Here is an 18,653-nt window from a genome sequence, read left to right as displayed (position 1 = left end):
AATATAATATAGTAACTATCTAACCTGACTACAGGTGAATATAATATAGTAACTATCTAACCTGACTACAGGTGAATATAATATAGTAACTATCTAACCTGACCACAGGTGAATATAATATAGGTAACTATCTAAACTATCTAACCTGACCTATCTAACCTGACTACAGGTGAATATAATATAGTAACTATCTAACCTGACTACAGGTGAATATAATATAGTAACTATCTAACCTGACTACAGGTGAATATAATATAGTAACTATCTAACCTGACTACAGGTGAATATAATATAGTAACTATCTAACCTGACTACAGGTGAATATAATATAGTAACTATCTAACCTGACCACAGGTGAATATAATATAGTAACTATCTAACCTGACTACAGGTGAATATAATATAGTAACTATCTAACCTGACTACAGGTGAATATAATATAGTAACTATCTAACCTGACTACAGGTGAATATAATATAGTAACTATCTAACCTGACCTACAGGTGAATATAATATAGTAACTATCTAACCTGACTACAGGTGAATATAATATAGTAACTATCTAACCTGACTCTGAATATAATATAGTAACTATCTAACCTGACCACAGGTGAATATAATATAGTAACTATCTAACCTGACCACAGGTGAATATAATATAGTAACTATCTTACCTGACCACAGGTGAATATAATATAGTAACTATCTAACCTGACCACAGGTGAATATAATATAGTAACTATCTAACCTGACTACAGGTGAATATAATATAGTAACTATCTAACCTGACCACAGGTGAATATAATATAGTAACTATCTAACCTGACTACAGGTGAATATAATATAGTAACTATCTAACTATCTAACCTGACTACAGGTGAATATAATATAGTAACTATCTAACCTGACTACAGGTGAATATAATATAGTAACTATCTAACCTGACCACAGGTGAATATAATATAGTAACTATCTAACCTGACTACAGGTGAATATAATATAGTAACTATCTAACCTGACTACAGGTGAATATAATATAGTAACTATCTAACCTGACTACAGGTGAATATAATATAGTAACTATCTAACCTGACTACAGGTGAATATAATATAGTAACTATCTAACCTGACCACAGGTGAATATAATATAGTAACTATCTAACCTGACCACAGGTGAATATAATATAGTAACTATCTAACCTGACTACAGGTGAATATAATATAGTAACTATCTAACCTGACTACAGGTGAATATAATATAGTAACTATCTAACCTGACCACAGGTGAATATAATATAGTAACTATCTAACCTGACTACAGGTGAATATAATATAGTAACTATCTAACCTGACTACAGGTGAATATAATATAGTAACTATCTAACCTGACCACAGGTGAATATAATATAGTAACTATCTAACCTGACCACAGGTGAATATAATATAGTAACTATCTAACCTGACCACAGGTGAATATAATATAGTAACTATCTAACCTGACCACAGGTGAATATAATATAGTAACTATCTAACCTGACTACAGGTGAATATAATATAGTAACTATCTAACCTGACTACAGGTGAATATAATATAGTAACTATCTAACTATCTAACCTGACTACAGGTGAATATAATATAGTAACTATCTAACCTGACTACAGGTGAATATAATATAGTAACTATCTAACCTGACCACAGGTGAATATAATATAGTAACTATCTAACCTGACTACAGGTGAATATAATATAGTAACTATCTAACCTGACTACAGGTGAATATAATATAGTAACTATCTAACCTGACTACAGGTGAATATAATATAGTAACTATCTAACCTGACTACAGGTGAATATAATATAGTAACTATCTAACTATCTAACCTGACTACAGGTGAATATAATATAGTAACTATCTAACCTGACTACAGGTGAATATAATATAGTAACTATCTAACCTGACTACAGGTGAATATAATATAGTAACTATCTAACCTGACTACAGGTGAATATAATATAGTAACTATCTAACCTGACTACAGGTGAATATAATATAGTAACTATCTAACTATCTAACCTGACTACAGGTGAATATAATATAGTAACTATCTAACCTGACTACAGGTGAATATAATATAGTAACTATCTAACCTGACCACAGGTGAATATAATATAGTAACTATCTAACCTGACTACAGGTGAATATAATATAGTAACTATCTAACCTGACTACAGGTGAATATAATATAGTAACTATCTAACCTGACTACAGGTGAATATAATATAGTAACTATCTAACCTGACTACAGGTGAATATAATATATTAACTATCTAACCTGACTACAGGTGAATATAATATAGTAACTATCTAACCTGACTACAGGTGAATATAATATAGTAACTATCTAACCTGACCACAGGTGAATATAATATAGTAACTATCTAACCTGACTACAGGTGAATATAATATAGTAACTATCTAACCTGACTACAGGTGAATATAATATAGTAACTATCTAACCTGACTACAGGTGAATATAATATAGTAACTATCTAACCTGACTACAGGTGAATATAATATAGTAACTATCTAACCTGACTACAGGTGAATATAATATAGTAACTATCTAACCTGACTACAGGTGAATATAATATAGTAACTATCTAACCTGACCACAGGTGAATATAATATAGTAACTATCTAACTATCTAACCTGACTACAGGTGAATATAATATAGTAACTATCTAACCTGACTACAGGTGAATATAATATAGTAACTATCTAACCTGACTACAGGTGAATATAATATAGTAACTATCTAACCTGACTACAGGTGAATATAATATAGTAACTATCTTACCTGACCACAGGTGAATATAATATAGTAACTATCTAACCTGACCACAGGTGAATATAATATAGTAACTATCTAACCTGACCACAGGTGAATATAATATAGTAACTATCTAACCTGACTACAGGTGAATATAATATAGTAACTATCTAACCTGACTACAGGTGAATATAATATAGTAACTATCTAACCTGACTACAGGTGAATATAATATAGTAACTATCTTACCTGACCACAGGTGAATATAATATAGTAACTATCTAACCTGACTACAGGTGAATATAATATAGTAACTATCTAACCTGACCACAGGTGAATATAATATAGTAACTATCTAACTATCTAACCTGACTACAGGTGAATATAATATAGTAACTATCTAACCTGACTACAGGTGAATATAATATAGTAACTATCTAACTATCTTACCTGACCACAGGTGCAAGCCGTCGAATCCGTAGGAGTACAGGTCGTCACCGAGCCCGTTTCCCCCCCAGCCCTCTCCTCCACCGGGGTAGGGTTGGTAGCCGTCCGTGGTGGCCCAGCCCACTCTGAGATGTGTGGCTTCGGCCGTAACGAAGGGCAACACCTGGTCCACCATCAGCTCATAATACCACTTCCTGTACTGGGCGGAGCCTTCACTCACACCCAGGAAGATGTTAGGCCTCATGCTGCCATGTGGGAAGAAGGATAACAAGGGGTTAATGTCGGTTAAAGTTCAATACTGGAACAATGTTGTTTTTCTTGTCTATATTGAATACATAATTTAAACATTCACAGTGTAGGTTGGAAAAAGTATGTGAACCCCCTAGGCTAATGACTTCTCCAAAAGCTAATTGGAGTCAGCTAACCTGGAGTCCAATCAATGAGACGAGATTGGAGAAGTTGGTTAGAGCTGCCTTGCCCTAGAAAAAACACTCAAAAAAATTGAGCTTTCATAAAGCTGGAAAGGGTTGCAAAAGTATCTCTAAAAGCCTTGACGTTCATAAGAGTAAGACAAATTGTCTGTAAATGGAGAAAGTTCAGCACTGTTGCTGCTCTCCCTGAGTGGCCGTCCTGCAAAGATGACTGCAAGAGCCCAGCGCAGAATGTTCAATGAGGTTAAGAAGAATCCTAGAGTGTCAGCTAAAGACTTACAGAAATCTCTGGAACATGCTGACATCTCTGTTGACGAGTCTACGATACGTAAAACACTAAACAAGAATGGTGTTCATGGGAGGACACAACGGAAGAAGACATTGCTGTCCAAAAAAAACATTGTTGCACATCTGAAGTTTGCAGAAGAGCACCTGGATGTTCCACAGCGCTACTGGCAGAATATTCTGTGGACAGATGGAACTACAGATGAGTCGTTTGAAAGGAACACACAACACTATGTGTGGAGAAAACAAGTCACAGTACACCAACATCAACCTCATCCCAACTGTAAAGTCTGGATGGGAGCATCATGGTTTGGGGCTGCTTTGCTGCCTCAGGGCCTGGACTGCTTGTATCATCAACGGAAAAATTAATTCCCAAGTTTATCGAGACATTTTGCAGGAGAATGTAAGGCTATCTGTCCGCCAGTTGAAGCTCAAAAGAAGTTGGGTGATGAAACAGAACAAAGACCCAAAACACAGAAGTAAATCAACAACAGAATGTCTTCAACAGAAGAAAAATACACCTTCTGGAGTGGCCCAGTAGGACTCCTGACCTCAACCCGATTGAGATGCTGTGGCAGGACCTCAAGAGAGCAGTTCACACCAGACATCCCAAGAATATTGCTGAACTGAAACAGTTTTGTAAAGAGCAATAGTCCAACATTACTCCTGACCGTTGTGCCGGTCTGATCCTCAACTAGAGAAAACGTTTGGTTGAGGTTATTGCTGCCAAAGGAGGGTCAACTGGCTATTAAATCCAAGTTCACATACTTTCCCCTCCCTGCTCTGTGAATGTTTACACTGTGTGTTCAATAAAGACATGAACACGTATCATTGTTTGTGTGTAATTAGTTTAAGCAGACTGTGTTTGTCTGTTGATGTGACCTAGTTGAAGATCAGATCAAATTTTATGACCAATTTATGCAGAAATCCAGATATTTCCAAAGGGTTCACATACTGTTTCTTGCCACTGTATACAAACAACATAAACATAAACCTAACATATTACATATCGAGACACATTTTCAATATTTAAAAAAGTTGTGTATGTATTGCTTTTTTGTTTTTACACTTACTGATAGAATTTAAATATTATTTTGAAATTATCTTAAACAATGTGAAGAGATGTTTGTTCTCCTCCCACCACATTTGATGGATAAAGAATCTGCCCTGAAAAATGAACCAACCAACAATGAAAACTATCATTTGGATCCATATCATTTGGATCAAAATAAAAAATACTATCAGAGTATTACAAATTAACATTAAATAGTCATTTCTTTAAAATAAAATCTCCTAACTCACTCCAATTATCTTCTGACATAAGAACAGTCCCAAAATAAATGGTCAAGAGGCTCTGGGTCACAACCACAAAATACACATTTGTTATCAATAGAATCTGTGTATAATAAAGGTGTTTACAGGGTTGACTGCTGTTGTTAGCACAGACCGCTCAGATCAATCCTTAAAGACAGGGGCTTTAAAAGGTGTGAATGGGTGTAGACAAAGAAGGGCTCTCCAGTAGGTACCAAAACATTCAAAGGCTATTTTCTCAAAGGTGAGTTTACATGTTTATCAACTTTCAAAGCAAAATGACTCTCCCATAGTTCCTCAACTGAAATGATCTACCATGTTGTAGCTCTGAGTCTCTACTTTTATCCAATGTAAAAATACAAATACATTCTAAATGTTCTACCTTTGACCGATTTGAGTGTCAGTCACAAATGTGATATTTAATTTTTTCTTTTCTTATATACATTTGCAAAAAGTTCTAAAAACCTGTTTTTGTTTTGTTAATATGCGGTATTGTGATGTCACTATGAGGTAATGTTATGTCATTATGAGGTATTGTGATGTCATTTTGAGGTATTGTGCTGTCATTGAGGTATTGTGATGTCATTATGAGGAGGTATTGTGATGTCATTATGGGGTATTGTGATGTCTTTATGAGGTATTGTGCTGTCATTATGGGGTATTGTGATGTCATTATGGGGTATTGTGTTGTCATTATGAGGTATTGTGATGTCATTATGAGGTGTTGTGCTGTCATTATGAGGTATTGTGCTGTCATTATGAGGTATTGTGATGTCATTATGGGGTATTGTGATGTCATTATGGGGTATCACGCTGTTATTATGGGGTATTGTGATGTCATTATGAGGTATTGTGATGTCATTATGAGGTATTGTGCTGTCATTATGAGGTATTGTGCTGTCATTATGAGGTATTGTGCTGTCATTATGAGGTAATGTGATGTCATTATGAGGTATTGTGCTGTCATTATGAGGTATTGTGATGTCATTATGGGGTATTGTGCTGTTATTATGGGGTATTGTGATGTCATTATGAGGTATTGTGATGTCATTATGAGGTATGGTGATGTCATTATGGGGTATTGTGATGTCATTATGAGGTATTGTGCTGTCATTATGAGGTATTGTGCTGTAATTATGATGTATTGTGATGTCATTGTGAGGTATTGTGATGTCATTATGAGGTATTGTGATGTCATTATGAGGTACTGTGATGTCATTATGAGGTATTGTGCTGTCATTATGAGGTAATGTGATGTCATTATGAGGTATTGTGCTGTCATTATGGGGTATTGTGATGTCATTATGGGGTATTGTGCTGTTATTATGGGGTATTGTGATGTCATTATGAGGTATTGTGATGTCATTATGAGGTATGGTGATGTCATTATGGGGTATTGTGATGTCATTATGAGGTATTGTGCTGTCATTATGAGGTATTGTGCTGTAATTATGATGTATTGTGATGTCATTGTGAGGTATTGTGATGTCATTATGAGGTATTGTGATGTCATTATGAGGTACTGTGATGTCATTATGAGGTATTGTGATGTCATTATGAGGTATTGTGATGTCATTATGTGGTATTGTGATGTCATTATGGGGTATTGTGATGTCATTATGAGGTATTGTGCTGTCATTATGAGGTATTGTGCTGTCATTATGAGGTATTGTGTGTAAATTGATGAGTTTTGAACATTTACATTACATTTAAGTCATTTGGCAGACGCTCTTATCCAGAGCGACTTACAAATTGGTGAATTCACCTTATGACATCCAGTGGAACAGCCACTTTACAATAGTGCATCTAAATCATTTAAGGGGGGGGGGGGTGAGAAGGATTACTTTATCCTATCCTTGTTATTCCTTGAAGAGGCGAATAATGCTGTAACGTAACAAAATGTGTTAAAAGTCAAGGGGGTCTGAATACTTTCCGAATGCACTGCGTTACCCACTGGCCAATCCATACATACTCTACATACATACTAAATTACCCACTGACCCATCCTAACCACAGCCAATCAATAAAAGGATAACAGACTAATGTCAATTGAACTGTCAACTGTCAATCATATCATCTAACTCAAGTGTAGTGTGATTCAATACATCTGAACAACCATGTACCATCATCTGAAAATAAAGACTGAGGTCAGAGACATCAGCATAATGGCTGACTGGTGGATTGTATTGAGCCCTGGGCTCTAGTGTTCTATGAGGGAATCTACACCGGCTCTGAGACTTGTCGGATTTTTATTTATTTATTATTTTATTCCACCTTTATTTAACCAGGTAGGCCAGTTGAGAACAAGTTCTCATTTACAACTGCGACCTGGCCAAGATAAAGCATAGCAGTGTGAACAGACAACACAGAGTTACACATGGAGTAAACAATTAACAAGTCAATAACACAGTAGAAAAAAAAGAGTCTATATACATTGTGTGCAAAAGGCATGAGGAGGTAGGCGAATAATTACAATTTTGCAGATTAACACTGGAGTGATAAATGATCAGATGGTCATGTACAGGTAGAGATATTGGTGTGCAAAAGAGCAGAAAAGTAAATAAATATAAACAGTATGGGGATGAGGTAGGTGAAAATGGGTGGGCTATTTCCTGTTGGACTATATACAGCTGCAGCGATCGGTTAGCTGCTCAGATAGCAGATGTTTGAAGTTGGCGAGGGAGATAAAAGTCTCCAACTTCAGCGATTTTTGCAATTCGTTCCAATCACAGGCAGCAGAGAACTGGAAGGAAAAGCGGCCAAATGAGGTGTTGGTCTTTAGGGATGATCATTGAGATACACCTGCTGGAGCGCGTGCTACGGGTGGGTGTTGCCATCGTGACCAGTGAACTGAAATAATGCGGAGCTTTACCTAGCATGGACTTGTAGATGACCTGGAGCCAGTGGGTCTGGTGACGAATATGTAGCGAGGGCCAGCCGACTAGAGCATACAGGTTGCAGTGGTGGATGGTATAAGGTGCTTTAGTGACAAAATGGATGGCACTGTGATAAACTGCATCCAGTTTGCTGAGTATTGGAAGCTATTTTGTAGATGACATAGCCGAAGTCGAGGATCGGCAGGATAGTCAGTTTTACTAGGGTAAGTTTGGCGGCGTGAGTGAAGGAGGCTTTGTTGCGGAATAGAAAGCCGACTCTAGATTTGATTTTAGATGTGGCAGGGCTTGCATACGATCACAGATCACAAAGGGGAACCCAGCCGCAAGCTGCCCAGTGACGAGAGCCAACCAAATAAGTGAAATATATTCTATGCTCACTTCGAGGCTAGCAACGCTGAACCATGCATGAGAGCACCATCTGTTCCGGATGACAGTGAGATCAGGCTCTCCATAGCCGATGTGAGTAAGACATTGTCAACATTCACAAGGCTACATGGCCAGACGGATTACCAGGACGTGTACTGCGAGCATGCGCTGACCAGTTGGCTAGTGTCTTCACTGACATTTTCAACCTCCCCCTGACCCAGTCTGTAATACCATCATGTTTCAAGCAGACCACCATAGTGCCTGTGCCCAAGAATGCCAAGGTAAGTTGTCTAAATGACTATCGCCCCGTCACACTCATATCTATAAACATGAAATGCTATGAAAAGCTGGTCATGGCTCACATCAACACCATCATCCCAGACACCCTGGACCCACTGCCAGGACAACAACCTCTCTCAAGACAAAGGAGATGATCGTGGACTACAGGAAATAGAGGGCTGTACCTGCTGACATGGTTGACAAGTCGTGTCTGTAGAAGCAGGTCTCTGCCAGGTAGCAGGTTGTCACAGATCAGGTGTTGGTTGGAACGCACGGCCACGCCATGACAGACACACAGAGAACATAGCACGTCCAGAACCTGTTGGGTTAACACAGAGAACAGACCATGATACAGATCAGATGCTGGTTGGAACAACAACATTCAGAGTGTAGGCTACATTATTGCCTAATCTGCAACTTAATGTTGTTGACAGTGGAGGAGGTATTGGACATAAAACATCTACAGGGTGGTAGAATGGCTTTGCTATTGTCAAAGATGGAACACCAGGCCTTTCTACTTAAGGCTCAACCAACACTACTCACTGGAGAGAAAGTACAGGACACTTCAATCATTTAGATGTGGCAACATGACCAAGCCTTTCAGTAATGTCGGTCCATTAGCTAATCATGTAAAAATAAAAGGGGAACGTTAAATTATTAAAGTTATTGAGCGTTTAAGTTGTTCGCTGTGTATTGCGTGAACATCTGTGATATACAGCTACATAGTTAGATCGATTGCTTCAGATCTCAACTCATCAGCTGAAAAAATAAACATATCCAAACGAATAACTCTTCTAAAAATCAATAACAGGACTCATGTCTCTGAAATATTGAAACGTTAAATGAAATATCATGAAAGAGTGGAATGGTAGAGCCGACTCACTGGTGCAATGTGTTGCTCACACATTTATCATCACAATTCATTGTAAACAAATAGTAAAAAAACAAAATCATACTGCATTATGTATATAATCTCTGTTAAATAGGTAGGTCCACCACCCAGCTAGAAGATCATCCATTATGTAATGTCTATAGTACAAAAGGAGCTGGTTATCTATAATACCTGGTTTATAGGTAAGTGGTTTCTACCCTCCTTGTGGTTATCTATAATACCTGGTTTATAGGTAGGTGGTCTCTACCCACCTTGTGGTTATCTATAATACCTGGTTTATAGGTAGGTGGTCTCTACCCACCTTGTGGTTATCTATAATACCTGGTTTATAGGTAGGTGGTCTCTACCCACCTTGTGGTTATCTATAATACCTGGTTTATAGGTAAGTGGTTTCTACCCACCTTGTGGTTATCTATAATACCTGGTTTATAGGTAGGTGGTCTCTACCCACCTTGTGGTTATCTATAATACTGGGTTTATAGGTAGGTGGTCTCTACCCACCTTGTGGTTATCTATAATACCTGGTTTATAGGTAGGTGGTCTCTACCCACCTTGTGGTTATCTATAATACCTGGTTTATAGGTAAGTGGTCTCTACCCACCTTGTGGTTGCGTCCATGTTTGTCTAGCAGAGAGATGATTGACTTGATGTGTCCCTCCTTGATGATGTTTAGAGCTTCAGGACTCTCCACCAGGACACAGTGAAGGACCTCCAAGATACCTGAACACAACCAGCACAGAGTTAGTATCACACCAACACCCTACGAACTTAAACTAACTAACCCTTGATGATGATGAGAGCCTCAGGACTTTCCACCAGGACGGAGTGAAGGACCTCCAGGACATATGGAGAACGGAATTACAAAACAACAACAAACAGGATTCCTGAATGCCAGACGAGTTGTAAACAACAACAAACAGGATTCCTGAATGCCAGACCAGTTGTAAACACCAACAAACAGGATCCCTGAATGTCAGACCAGTTATAACCACCAACAAACAGGATTCCTGAATGCCAGACCAGTTATAAACACCAACAAACAGGATCCCTGAATGCCAGACCAGGTATAAACACCAACAAACAGGATCCCTGAATGCCAGACAAGTTGTAAACACCAACAAACAGTATCCCTGAATGCCAGACGTGTTGTAAACACCAACAAACAGTATCCCTGAATGCCAGACAAGTTGTAAACACCAACAAACAGGATCCCTGAATGCCAGACAAGTTGTAAACACCAACAAACAGTATCCCTGAATGCCAGACGTGTTGTAAACACCAACAAACAGTATCCCTGAATGCCAGACCAGTTATAAAGACCAACAAACAGGATCCCTGAATGCCAGACCAGTTATAAACACCAACAAACAGGATCCCTGAATGCCAGACCAGTTATAAACACCAACACCAACAAACAGGATCTCTGAATGCCAGACGCGTTGTAAACACCAACAAACAGGATCACTGAATGCCAGACCAGTTATAAACACCAACAAACAGGATCCCTGAATGCCAGACGTGTTGTAAACACCAACAAACAGGATTCCTGAATGCCAGACCAGTTGTAAACACCAACACAAACAAACAGGATCCCTGAATGCCAGACCAGTTGTAAACACCAACACCAACAAACAGGATCCCTGAATGCCAGACCAGTTATAAACACCAACACAAACAAACAGGATCCCTGAATGCCAGACCAGTTGTAAACACCAACAAACAGGATCCCTGAATGCCAGACCAGTTATAAACACCAACAAACAGGATCCCTGAATGCCAGACCAGTTGTAAACACCAACACAAACAAACAGGATCCCTGAATGCCAGACCAGTTATAAACACCAACAAACAGGATCCCTGAATGCCAGGCCAGTTATAAACACCAACAAACAGGATCCCTGAATGCCAGACCAGTTATAAACACCAACAAACAGGATCCCTGAATGCCAGACCAGTTGTAAACACCAACAAACAGGACCCCTGAATGCCAGACCAGGTATAAACACAAACAAACAGGATCCCTGAATGCCAGACCAGTTGTAAACACCAACAAACAGGATCCCTGAATGCCAGACGCATTGTAAACACCAACAAACAGGACCCCTGAATGCCAGACCAGTTATAAACACCAACAAACAGGATCCCTGAATGCCAGGCCAGTTATAAACACCAACAAACAGGATCCCTGAATGCCAGACCAGTTATAAACACCAACAAACAGGATCCCTGAATGCCAGACCAGTTATAAACACCAACAAACAGGATCCCTGAATGCCAGACCAGTTATAAACACCAACAAACATGATCCCTGAATGCCAGACCAGTTATAAACACCAACAAACAGGATCCCTGAATGCCAGACCAGTTATAAACACCAACAAACAGGATCCCTGAATGCCAGACCAGTTATAAACACCAACAAACAGGATCCCTGAATGCCAGACCAGTTATAAACACCAACAAACAGGATCCCTGAATGCCAGACCAGTTGTAAACAACAACAAACAGGATCCCTGAATGCCAGACCAGTTGTAAACAACAACAAACAGGATCCCTGAATGCCAGACCAGTTGTAAACAACAACAAACAGGATCCCTGAATGCCAGACCAGTTGTAACCACCAACAAACAGGATCCCTGAATGCCAGACCAGTTATAAACAACAACAAACAGGATCTCTGAATGCCAGACCAGTTATAAACACCAACACATTATTCCACCAGGACACAGTGCAGAACCTCCGGCTCCATCTATAGGCAGATAACCAGCTTTTTTTTAACCTAAAGGCTTAATAAAAGTAACTTATCTTATTTCTAGATATTTTACTTTAATTCAACCATTTTTATTAGGTTAAAATAAGACAAATTGTCTGCCAAGCTTGGTACGAAAAAGAAAAAAACATTTTAAGTGAATTCTTAATATAAGACAATATTAGATTTCACTTTTTGCAGTGTTTCACCAGCATTCCCTGTGTACCAGTCAGCCTCCCCTGTACCAGTCAGCCTCCCCTGTGAACCAGTCAGCCTCCCCTGTGTACCAGTCAACCTCCCCTGTACCAGTCAGCCTCCCCTGTACCAGTCAGCCTCCCCTGTGTACCAGTCAGCCTCCCCTGTGAACCAGTCAGCCTCCCCTGTGTACCAGTCAGCCTCCCCTGTACCAGTCAGCCTCCCCTGTACCAGTCAGCCTCCCCTGTGAACCAGTCAGCCTCCCCTGTACCAGTCAGCCTCCCCTGTACCAGTCAGCCTCCCCTGTGTACCAGTCAGCCTCCCCTGTGTACCAGTCAGCCTCCCCTGTGTACCAGTCAGCCTCCCCTGTGTACCAGTCAGCCTCCCCTGTGTACCAGTCAGCCTCCCCTGTGTACCAGTCAGCCTCCCCTGTGAACCAGTCAGCCTCCCCTGTGAACCAGTCAGCCTCCCCTGTACCAGTCAGCCTCCCCTGTACCAGTCAGCCTCCCTAGTGAACCAGTCAGCCTCCCCATGTGTACCAGTCAGCCTCCCCTGTGTACCAGTCAGCCTCCCCCTGTACCAGTCAGCCTCCCTGTGTACCAGTCAGCCTTCCCTGTGTACCAGTCAGCCTCCCCTGTGAACCAGTCAGCCTCCCCATGTGTACCAGTCAGCCTCCCTGTGCCAGTCAGCCTCCCCTGTACCAGTCCAGCCCCCCTGTACCAGTCAGCCTTCCTGTGTACCAGTCAGCCTCCCTGTGAACCAGTCAGCCTCCCCTGTGCCAGTCAGGCCTCCCCTGTGAACCAGTCAGCCTCCCTAGTGAACCAGTCAGCCTCCCTAGTGAACCAGTCAGCCTCCCCTGTGTACCAGTCAGCCTCCCTGTACCAGTCAGCCTCCCCTGTGTACCAGTCAGCCTCCTGTGTACCAGTCAGCCTCCCCCTGTGAACCAGTCAGCCTCCCCTGTGTACCAGTCAGCCTCCCTGTGTACCAGTCAGCCTCCCTGTGCCAGTCAGCCTCCCCTGTGTACCAGTCAGCCTCCCCTGTGTGCCAGTCAGCCTCCCTGTGTACCAGTCAGCCTCCCCTGTGTACCAGTCAGCCTCCCCTGTACCAGTCAGCCTCCCCTGTGTACCAGTCAGCCTCCCCTGTGCCAGTCAGCCTCCCTGTACCAGTCAGCCTCCCTGTGTACCAGTCAGCCTCCCCTGTACCAGTCAGCCTCCCCTGTACCAGTCAGCCTCCCCTGTACCAGTCAGCCTCCCCTGTGTACCAGTCAGCCTCCCCTGTACCAGTCAGCCTCCCCTGTACCAGTCAGCCTCCCCTGTGTACCAGTCAGCCTCCCCTGTGTACCAGTCAGCCTCCCCTGAACCAGTCAGCCTCCCCTGTGTACCAGTCAGCCTCCCCTGTACCAGTCAGCCTCCTCTGTGTACCAGTCAGCCTCCCCTGTGTACCAGTCAGCCTCCCCTGTGAACCAGTCAGCCTCCCCTGTGTACCAGTCAGCCTCCCCTGTGTACCAGTCAGCCTCCCCTGTACCAGTCAGCCTCCTCTGTGTACCAGTCAGCCTCCCCTGTGTACCAGTCAGCCTCCCCTGTGTACCAGTCAGCCTCCCCTGTGTACCAGTCAGCCTCCCCTGTGTACCAGTCAGCCTCCCCTGTACCAGTCAGCCTCCCCTGTGTACCAGTCAGCCTCCCCCTGTACCAGTCAGCCTCCCCTGTACCAGTCAGCCTCCCCTGTGTACCAGTCAGCCTCCCCTGTACCAGTCAGCCTCCCCTGTACCAGTCAGCCTCCCCTGTGTACCAGTCAGCCTCCCCTGTGTACCAGTCAGCCTCCCCTGTGTCAGCCTCCCTGTCCCAGCCTCCCCTGTGTGCCAGTCAGCCTCCCCTGTGTACCAGTCAGCCTCCCCTGTGAACCAGTCAGCCTCCCTGTGTACCAGTCAGCCTCCCCTGTGTACCAGTCAGCCTCCCCTAGTGAACCAGTCAGCCTCCCCTGTGTACCAGTCAGCCTCCCCTGTGTACCAGTCAGCCTCCCCTGTGAACCAGTCAGCCTCCCCTGTGTACCAGTCAGCCTCCCTGTACCAGTCAGCCTCCCCTGTGTAGCCTCCTGAGTCAGCCTCCCCTGTGTACCAGTCAGCCTCCCTGTGTACCAGTCAGCCTCCCTGTGTACCAGTCAGCCTCCCTGTACCAGTCAGCCTCCCCTGTGTACCAGTCAGCCTCCCCTGTACCAGTCAGCCTCCCTGTACCAGTCAGCCTCCCCTGTACCAGTCAGCCTCCCCTGTGTACCAGTCAGCCTCCCTGTGTACCAGTCAGCCTCCCTGTGTACCAGTCAGCCTCCCTGTGAACCAGTCAGCCTCCCTAGTGAACCAGTCAGCCTCCCCTGTGAACCAGTCAACCTCCCCCCTGTGTACCAGTCAGCCTCCCTGTACCAGTCAGCCTCCCTGTACCAGTCAGCCTCCCCTGTGTACCAGTCAGCCTCCCCTGTGAACCAGTCAGCCTCCCCTGTGAACCAGTCAGCCTCCCCTGTGTACCAGTCAGCCTCCCCTGTGAACCAGTCAGCCTCCCCCCAGTCAGCCTCCCCTGTACCAGTCAGCCTCCCTGTACCAGTCAGCCTCCCTGTGTACCAGTCAGCCTCCCCTGTACCAGTCAGCCTCCCTGTGAACCAGTCAGCCTCCCTGTGTACCAGTCAGCCTCCCCTGTACCAGTCAGCCTCCCCCGTGTACCAGTCAGCCTCCCTAGTGAACCAGTCAGCCTCCCCTGTGAACCAGTCAGCCTCCCCTGTGTACCAGTCAACCTCCCCTGTACCAGTCAGCCTCCCCTGTACCAGTCAGCCTCCCATGTGTACCAGTCAGCCTCCCATGTGTACCAGTCAGCCTCCCCTGTGAACCAGTCAGCCTCCCCTGTGTACCAGTCAGCCTCCCCTGTGTACCAGTCAGCCTCCCCAGTGTACCAGGTAGCCTCCCTAGTGAACCAGTCAGCCTCCCCTGTGTACCAGTCAGCCTCCCCAGTGTACCAGTCAGCCTCCCCTGTACCAGTCAGCCTCCCCTGTACCAGTCAGCCTCCCTAGTGAACCAGTCAGCCTCCCCTGTGAACCAGTCAGCCTCCCCTGTGTACCAGTCAGCCTCCCCTGTGTACCAGTCAGCCTCCCCTGTGTACCAGTCAGCCTCCCCTGTACCAGTCAGCCTCCCCTGTGAACCAGTCAGCCTCCCCTGTACCAGTCAGCCTCCCCTGTACCAGTCAGCCTCCCTGTGAACCAGTCAGCCTCCCCTGTACCAGTACCAGTCAGCCTCCCCTGTGTACCAGTCAGCCTCCCTAGTGAACCAGTCAGCCTCCCTGTGAACCAGTCAGCCTCCCTGTACCAGTCAGCCTCCCCCTGTGTACCAGTCAGCCTCCCTGTACCAGTCAGCCTCCCCTGTGAACCAGTCAGCCTCCCCTGTCACCTCCCCTGTGTAACCAGTCAGCCTCCCCTGTGTACCAGTCAGCCTCCCTGTGAACCAGTCAGCCTCCCCCTGTGTACCAGTCACCTCCCTGTAGTCAGCCTCCCCTGTGTCAGAACCAGTCAGCCTCCTGTACCAGTCAGCCTCCCCTGTACCAGTCAGCCTCCCCTGTGTACCAGTCAGCCTCCCCTGTGTACCAGTCAGCCTCCCCTGTGTACCAGTCAGCCTCCCTGTACAGTCAGCCTCCCCTGCCTCCCCTGTGTACCAGTCAGCCTCCCCTGTAACCAGTCAGCCTCCCCTGTGTACCAGTCAGCCTCCCCTGTACCAGTCAGCCTCCCCTGTACCAGTCAGCCTCCCCTGTGTACCAGTCAGCCTCCCTGTGTACCAGTCAGCCTCCCCCTCCCTGTAACCAGTCAGCCTCCCCTGTGAACCAGTCAGCCTCCCCTGTGAACCAGTCAGCCTCCCCTGTGTACCAGTCAGCCTCCCCTGTACCAGTCAGCCTCCCATGTACCAGTCAGCCTCCCCCTGAACCAGTCAGCCTCCCCTGTGTACCAGTCAGCCTCCCTGTACCAGTCAGCCTCCCCTGTGTACCAGTCAGCCTCCCTGTACCAGTGGGGCCTCCCCAGTGAACCAGTCAGCCTCCCCTGTACCAGTCAGCCTCCCCTGTGAACCAGTCAGCCTCCCTGTGTACCAGTCAGCCTCCCCAGTGTACCAGTCAGCCTCCCCTGTACCAGTCAGCCTCCCTGTGTACCAGTCAGCCTCCCCTGTACCAGTCAGCCTCCCCCTAGTGAACCAGTCAGCCTCCCCTGTGTACCAGTCAGCCTCCCCTGTACCAGTCAGCCTCCCCTGTGTACCAGTCAGCCTCCCATGTACCAGTCAGCCTCCCCTGACCAGTCAGCCTCCCCTGTGTACCAGTCAGCCTCCCCTGTGTACCAGTCAGCCTCCCCTGTGTACCAGTCAGCCTCCCCTGCCAGTCAGCCTCCCTGTGTACCAGTCAGCCTCCCCTGTGCCAGTCAGCCTCCCCATGTACCAGTCAGCCTCCCCCAGTGCCTCCCTGTGTACCAGTCAGCCTCCCCCAGTCAGCCTCCCCCTGTACCAGTCAGCCTCCCCTGTGAACCAGTCAGCCTCCCCTGTGAACCAGTCAGCCTCCCCTGTGTACCAGTCAGCCCCTCCCCTGTACCAGTCAGCCTCCCCTGTGTACCAGTCAGCCTCCTGTGTACCAGTCAGCCTCCCCTGTGTACTAGTCAGGCTCCCCTGTGAGCAGCTCCCAGTCTGAACCAGTCAGCCTCCCATGTGTACCAGTCAGCCTCCCATGTGTACCAGTCCTTTCCCTGTGTACCAGTCAGCCTCCCCTGTGACCAGTCAGCCTCCCCTGTACCAGTCAGCCTCCCCTGTGTACCAGTCAGCCTCCCTGTGTACCAGTCAGCCTCCCCTGTGAACCAGTCAGCCTCCCCTGTGTGCTAGTCAGCCTCCCCTGTACCAGTCCAGCCTCCCCTGTGTACCTCCCTCCCCTGTACCAGTCAGCCTCCCCTGTGTCAGCCAGTCAGCCTCCCCTGTGTACCAGTCAGCCTCCCTGTGAACCAGTCAGCCTCCCCTGTGAACCAGTCAGCCTCCCCTGTACCAGTCAGCCTCCCCTGTGTACCAGTCAGCCTCCCCTGTACCAGTCAGCCTCCCTGTGTACCAGTCAGCCTCCCATGTGTACCAGTCAGCCTCCCCTGTGTACCAGTCAGCCTCCCCTGTGTCAGCCTCCCCTGTAGTCAGCCTCCCCCTGTACTAGTCAGCCTCCCCTGTGTACCAGTCAGCCTCCCCTGTGTACCAGTCAGCCTCCCTGTACCAGTCAGCCTCCCCTGTGTAGTCAGCCTCCCTGTACCAGTCAACCAGTCAGCCTCCCCTGTGTACCAGTCAGCCTCCCCCTGTACAGTCAGCCTCCCCTGTGTACCAGTCCAGCCTCCCCTGTGTACCAGTCAGCCTCCCCTGTACCAGTCAGCCTCCCCAGTGTCCCCTGTACCAGTCAGCCTCCCCCTGTGAGCCTCCCCTGTACCAGTCAGCCTCCCCCTGTGTACCAGTCAGCCTCCCCTGGTGCCAGTCAGCCTCCCTGTGTACCAGTCAGCCTCCTATTGCCAGATCAGCCTCCCCTGTGTACCGGTCAGCCTCCCCTGTGAACCAGTCAGCCTCCCCTGTGTACCAGTCAGCCTCCCCTGTGTACCAGTCAGCCTCCCCTGTACCCAGTCCAGCCTCCCCTGTGAACCAGTCAGCCTCCCATGGCCCAGTCAGCCTCCCTGTGTGCCAGTCAGCCTCCCCTGTGTACCAGTCAGCCTCCCCTGTGTACCAGGTAGCCTCCTCCTAGTGAACCAGTCAGCCTCCCATGTGTGCCAGTCAGCCTCCCCTGTGTCACCTCCCCTGTCAGCCTCCCTAGTGAACCAGTCAGCCTCCCTGTACCAGTCAGCCTCCCCTGTGTACCAGTCAGCCTCCCCTGTGTACCAGTCAGCCTCCCCCTGTACCAGTCAGCCTCCCCTGTACCAGTCAGCCTCCCCTGTACCAGTCAGC

General features: G+C 45.9%; 1 protein-coding gene across 1 annotated transcript in view; it reads right to left on the bottom strand.

The window, feature by feature from the left end:
- LOC135513359 (ryanodine receptor 2-like) overlaps positions 1-18,653 on the bottom strand; it is a 382,179-nt gene that overhangs the window by 346,014 nt on the left and 17,512 nt on the right. The window contains 4 exon segments of the mRNA XM_064936287.1: positions 3,284-3,525; positions 9,035-9,168; positions 10,343-10,461; positions 10,524-10,575. Of these exon segments, the coding sequence (XP_064792359.1) occupies positions 3,284-3,525; positions 9,035-9,168; positions 10,343-10,461; positions 10,524-10,575 (547 nt within the window).

The sequence above is a fragment of the Oncorhynchus masou genome, chromosome 24 (assembly GCF_036934945.1).
Source record: "Oncorhynchus masou masou isolate Uvic2021 chromosome 24, UVic_Omas_1.1, whole genome shotgun sequence".
In the NCBI taxonomy this organism is placed as follows: Eukaryota; Metazoa; Chordata; class Actinopteri; order Salmoniformes; family Salmonidae; genus Oncorhynchus; species Oncorhynchus masou.
Note: the sequence above shows the minus strand (reverse complement) of the source record. Positions and strands in the feature narration are given on the sequence as shown.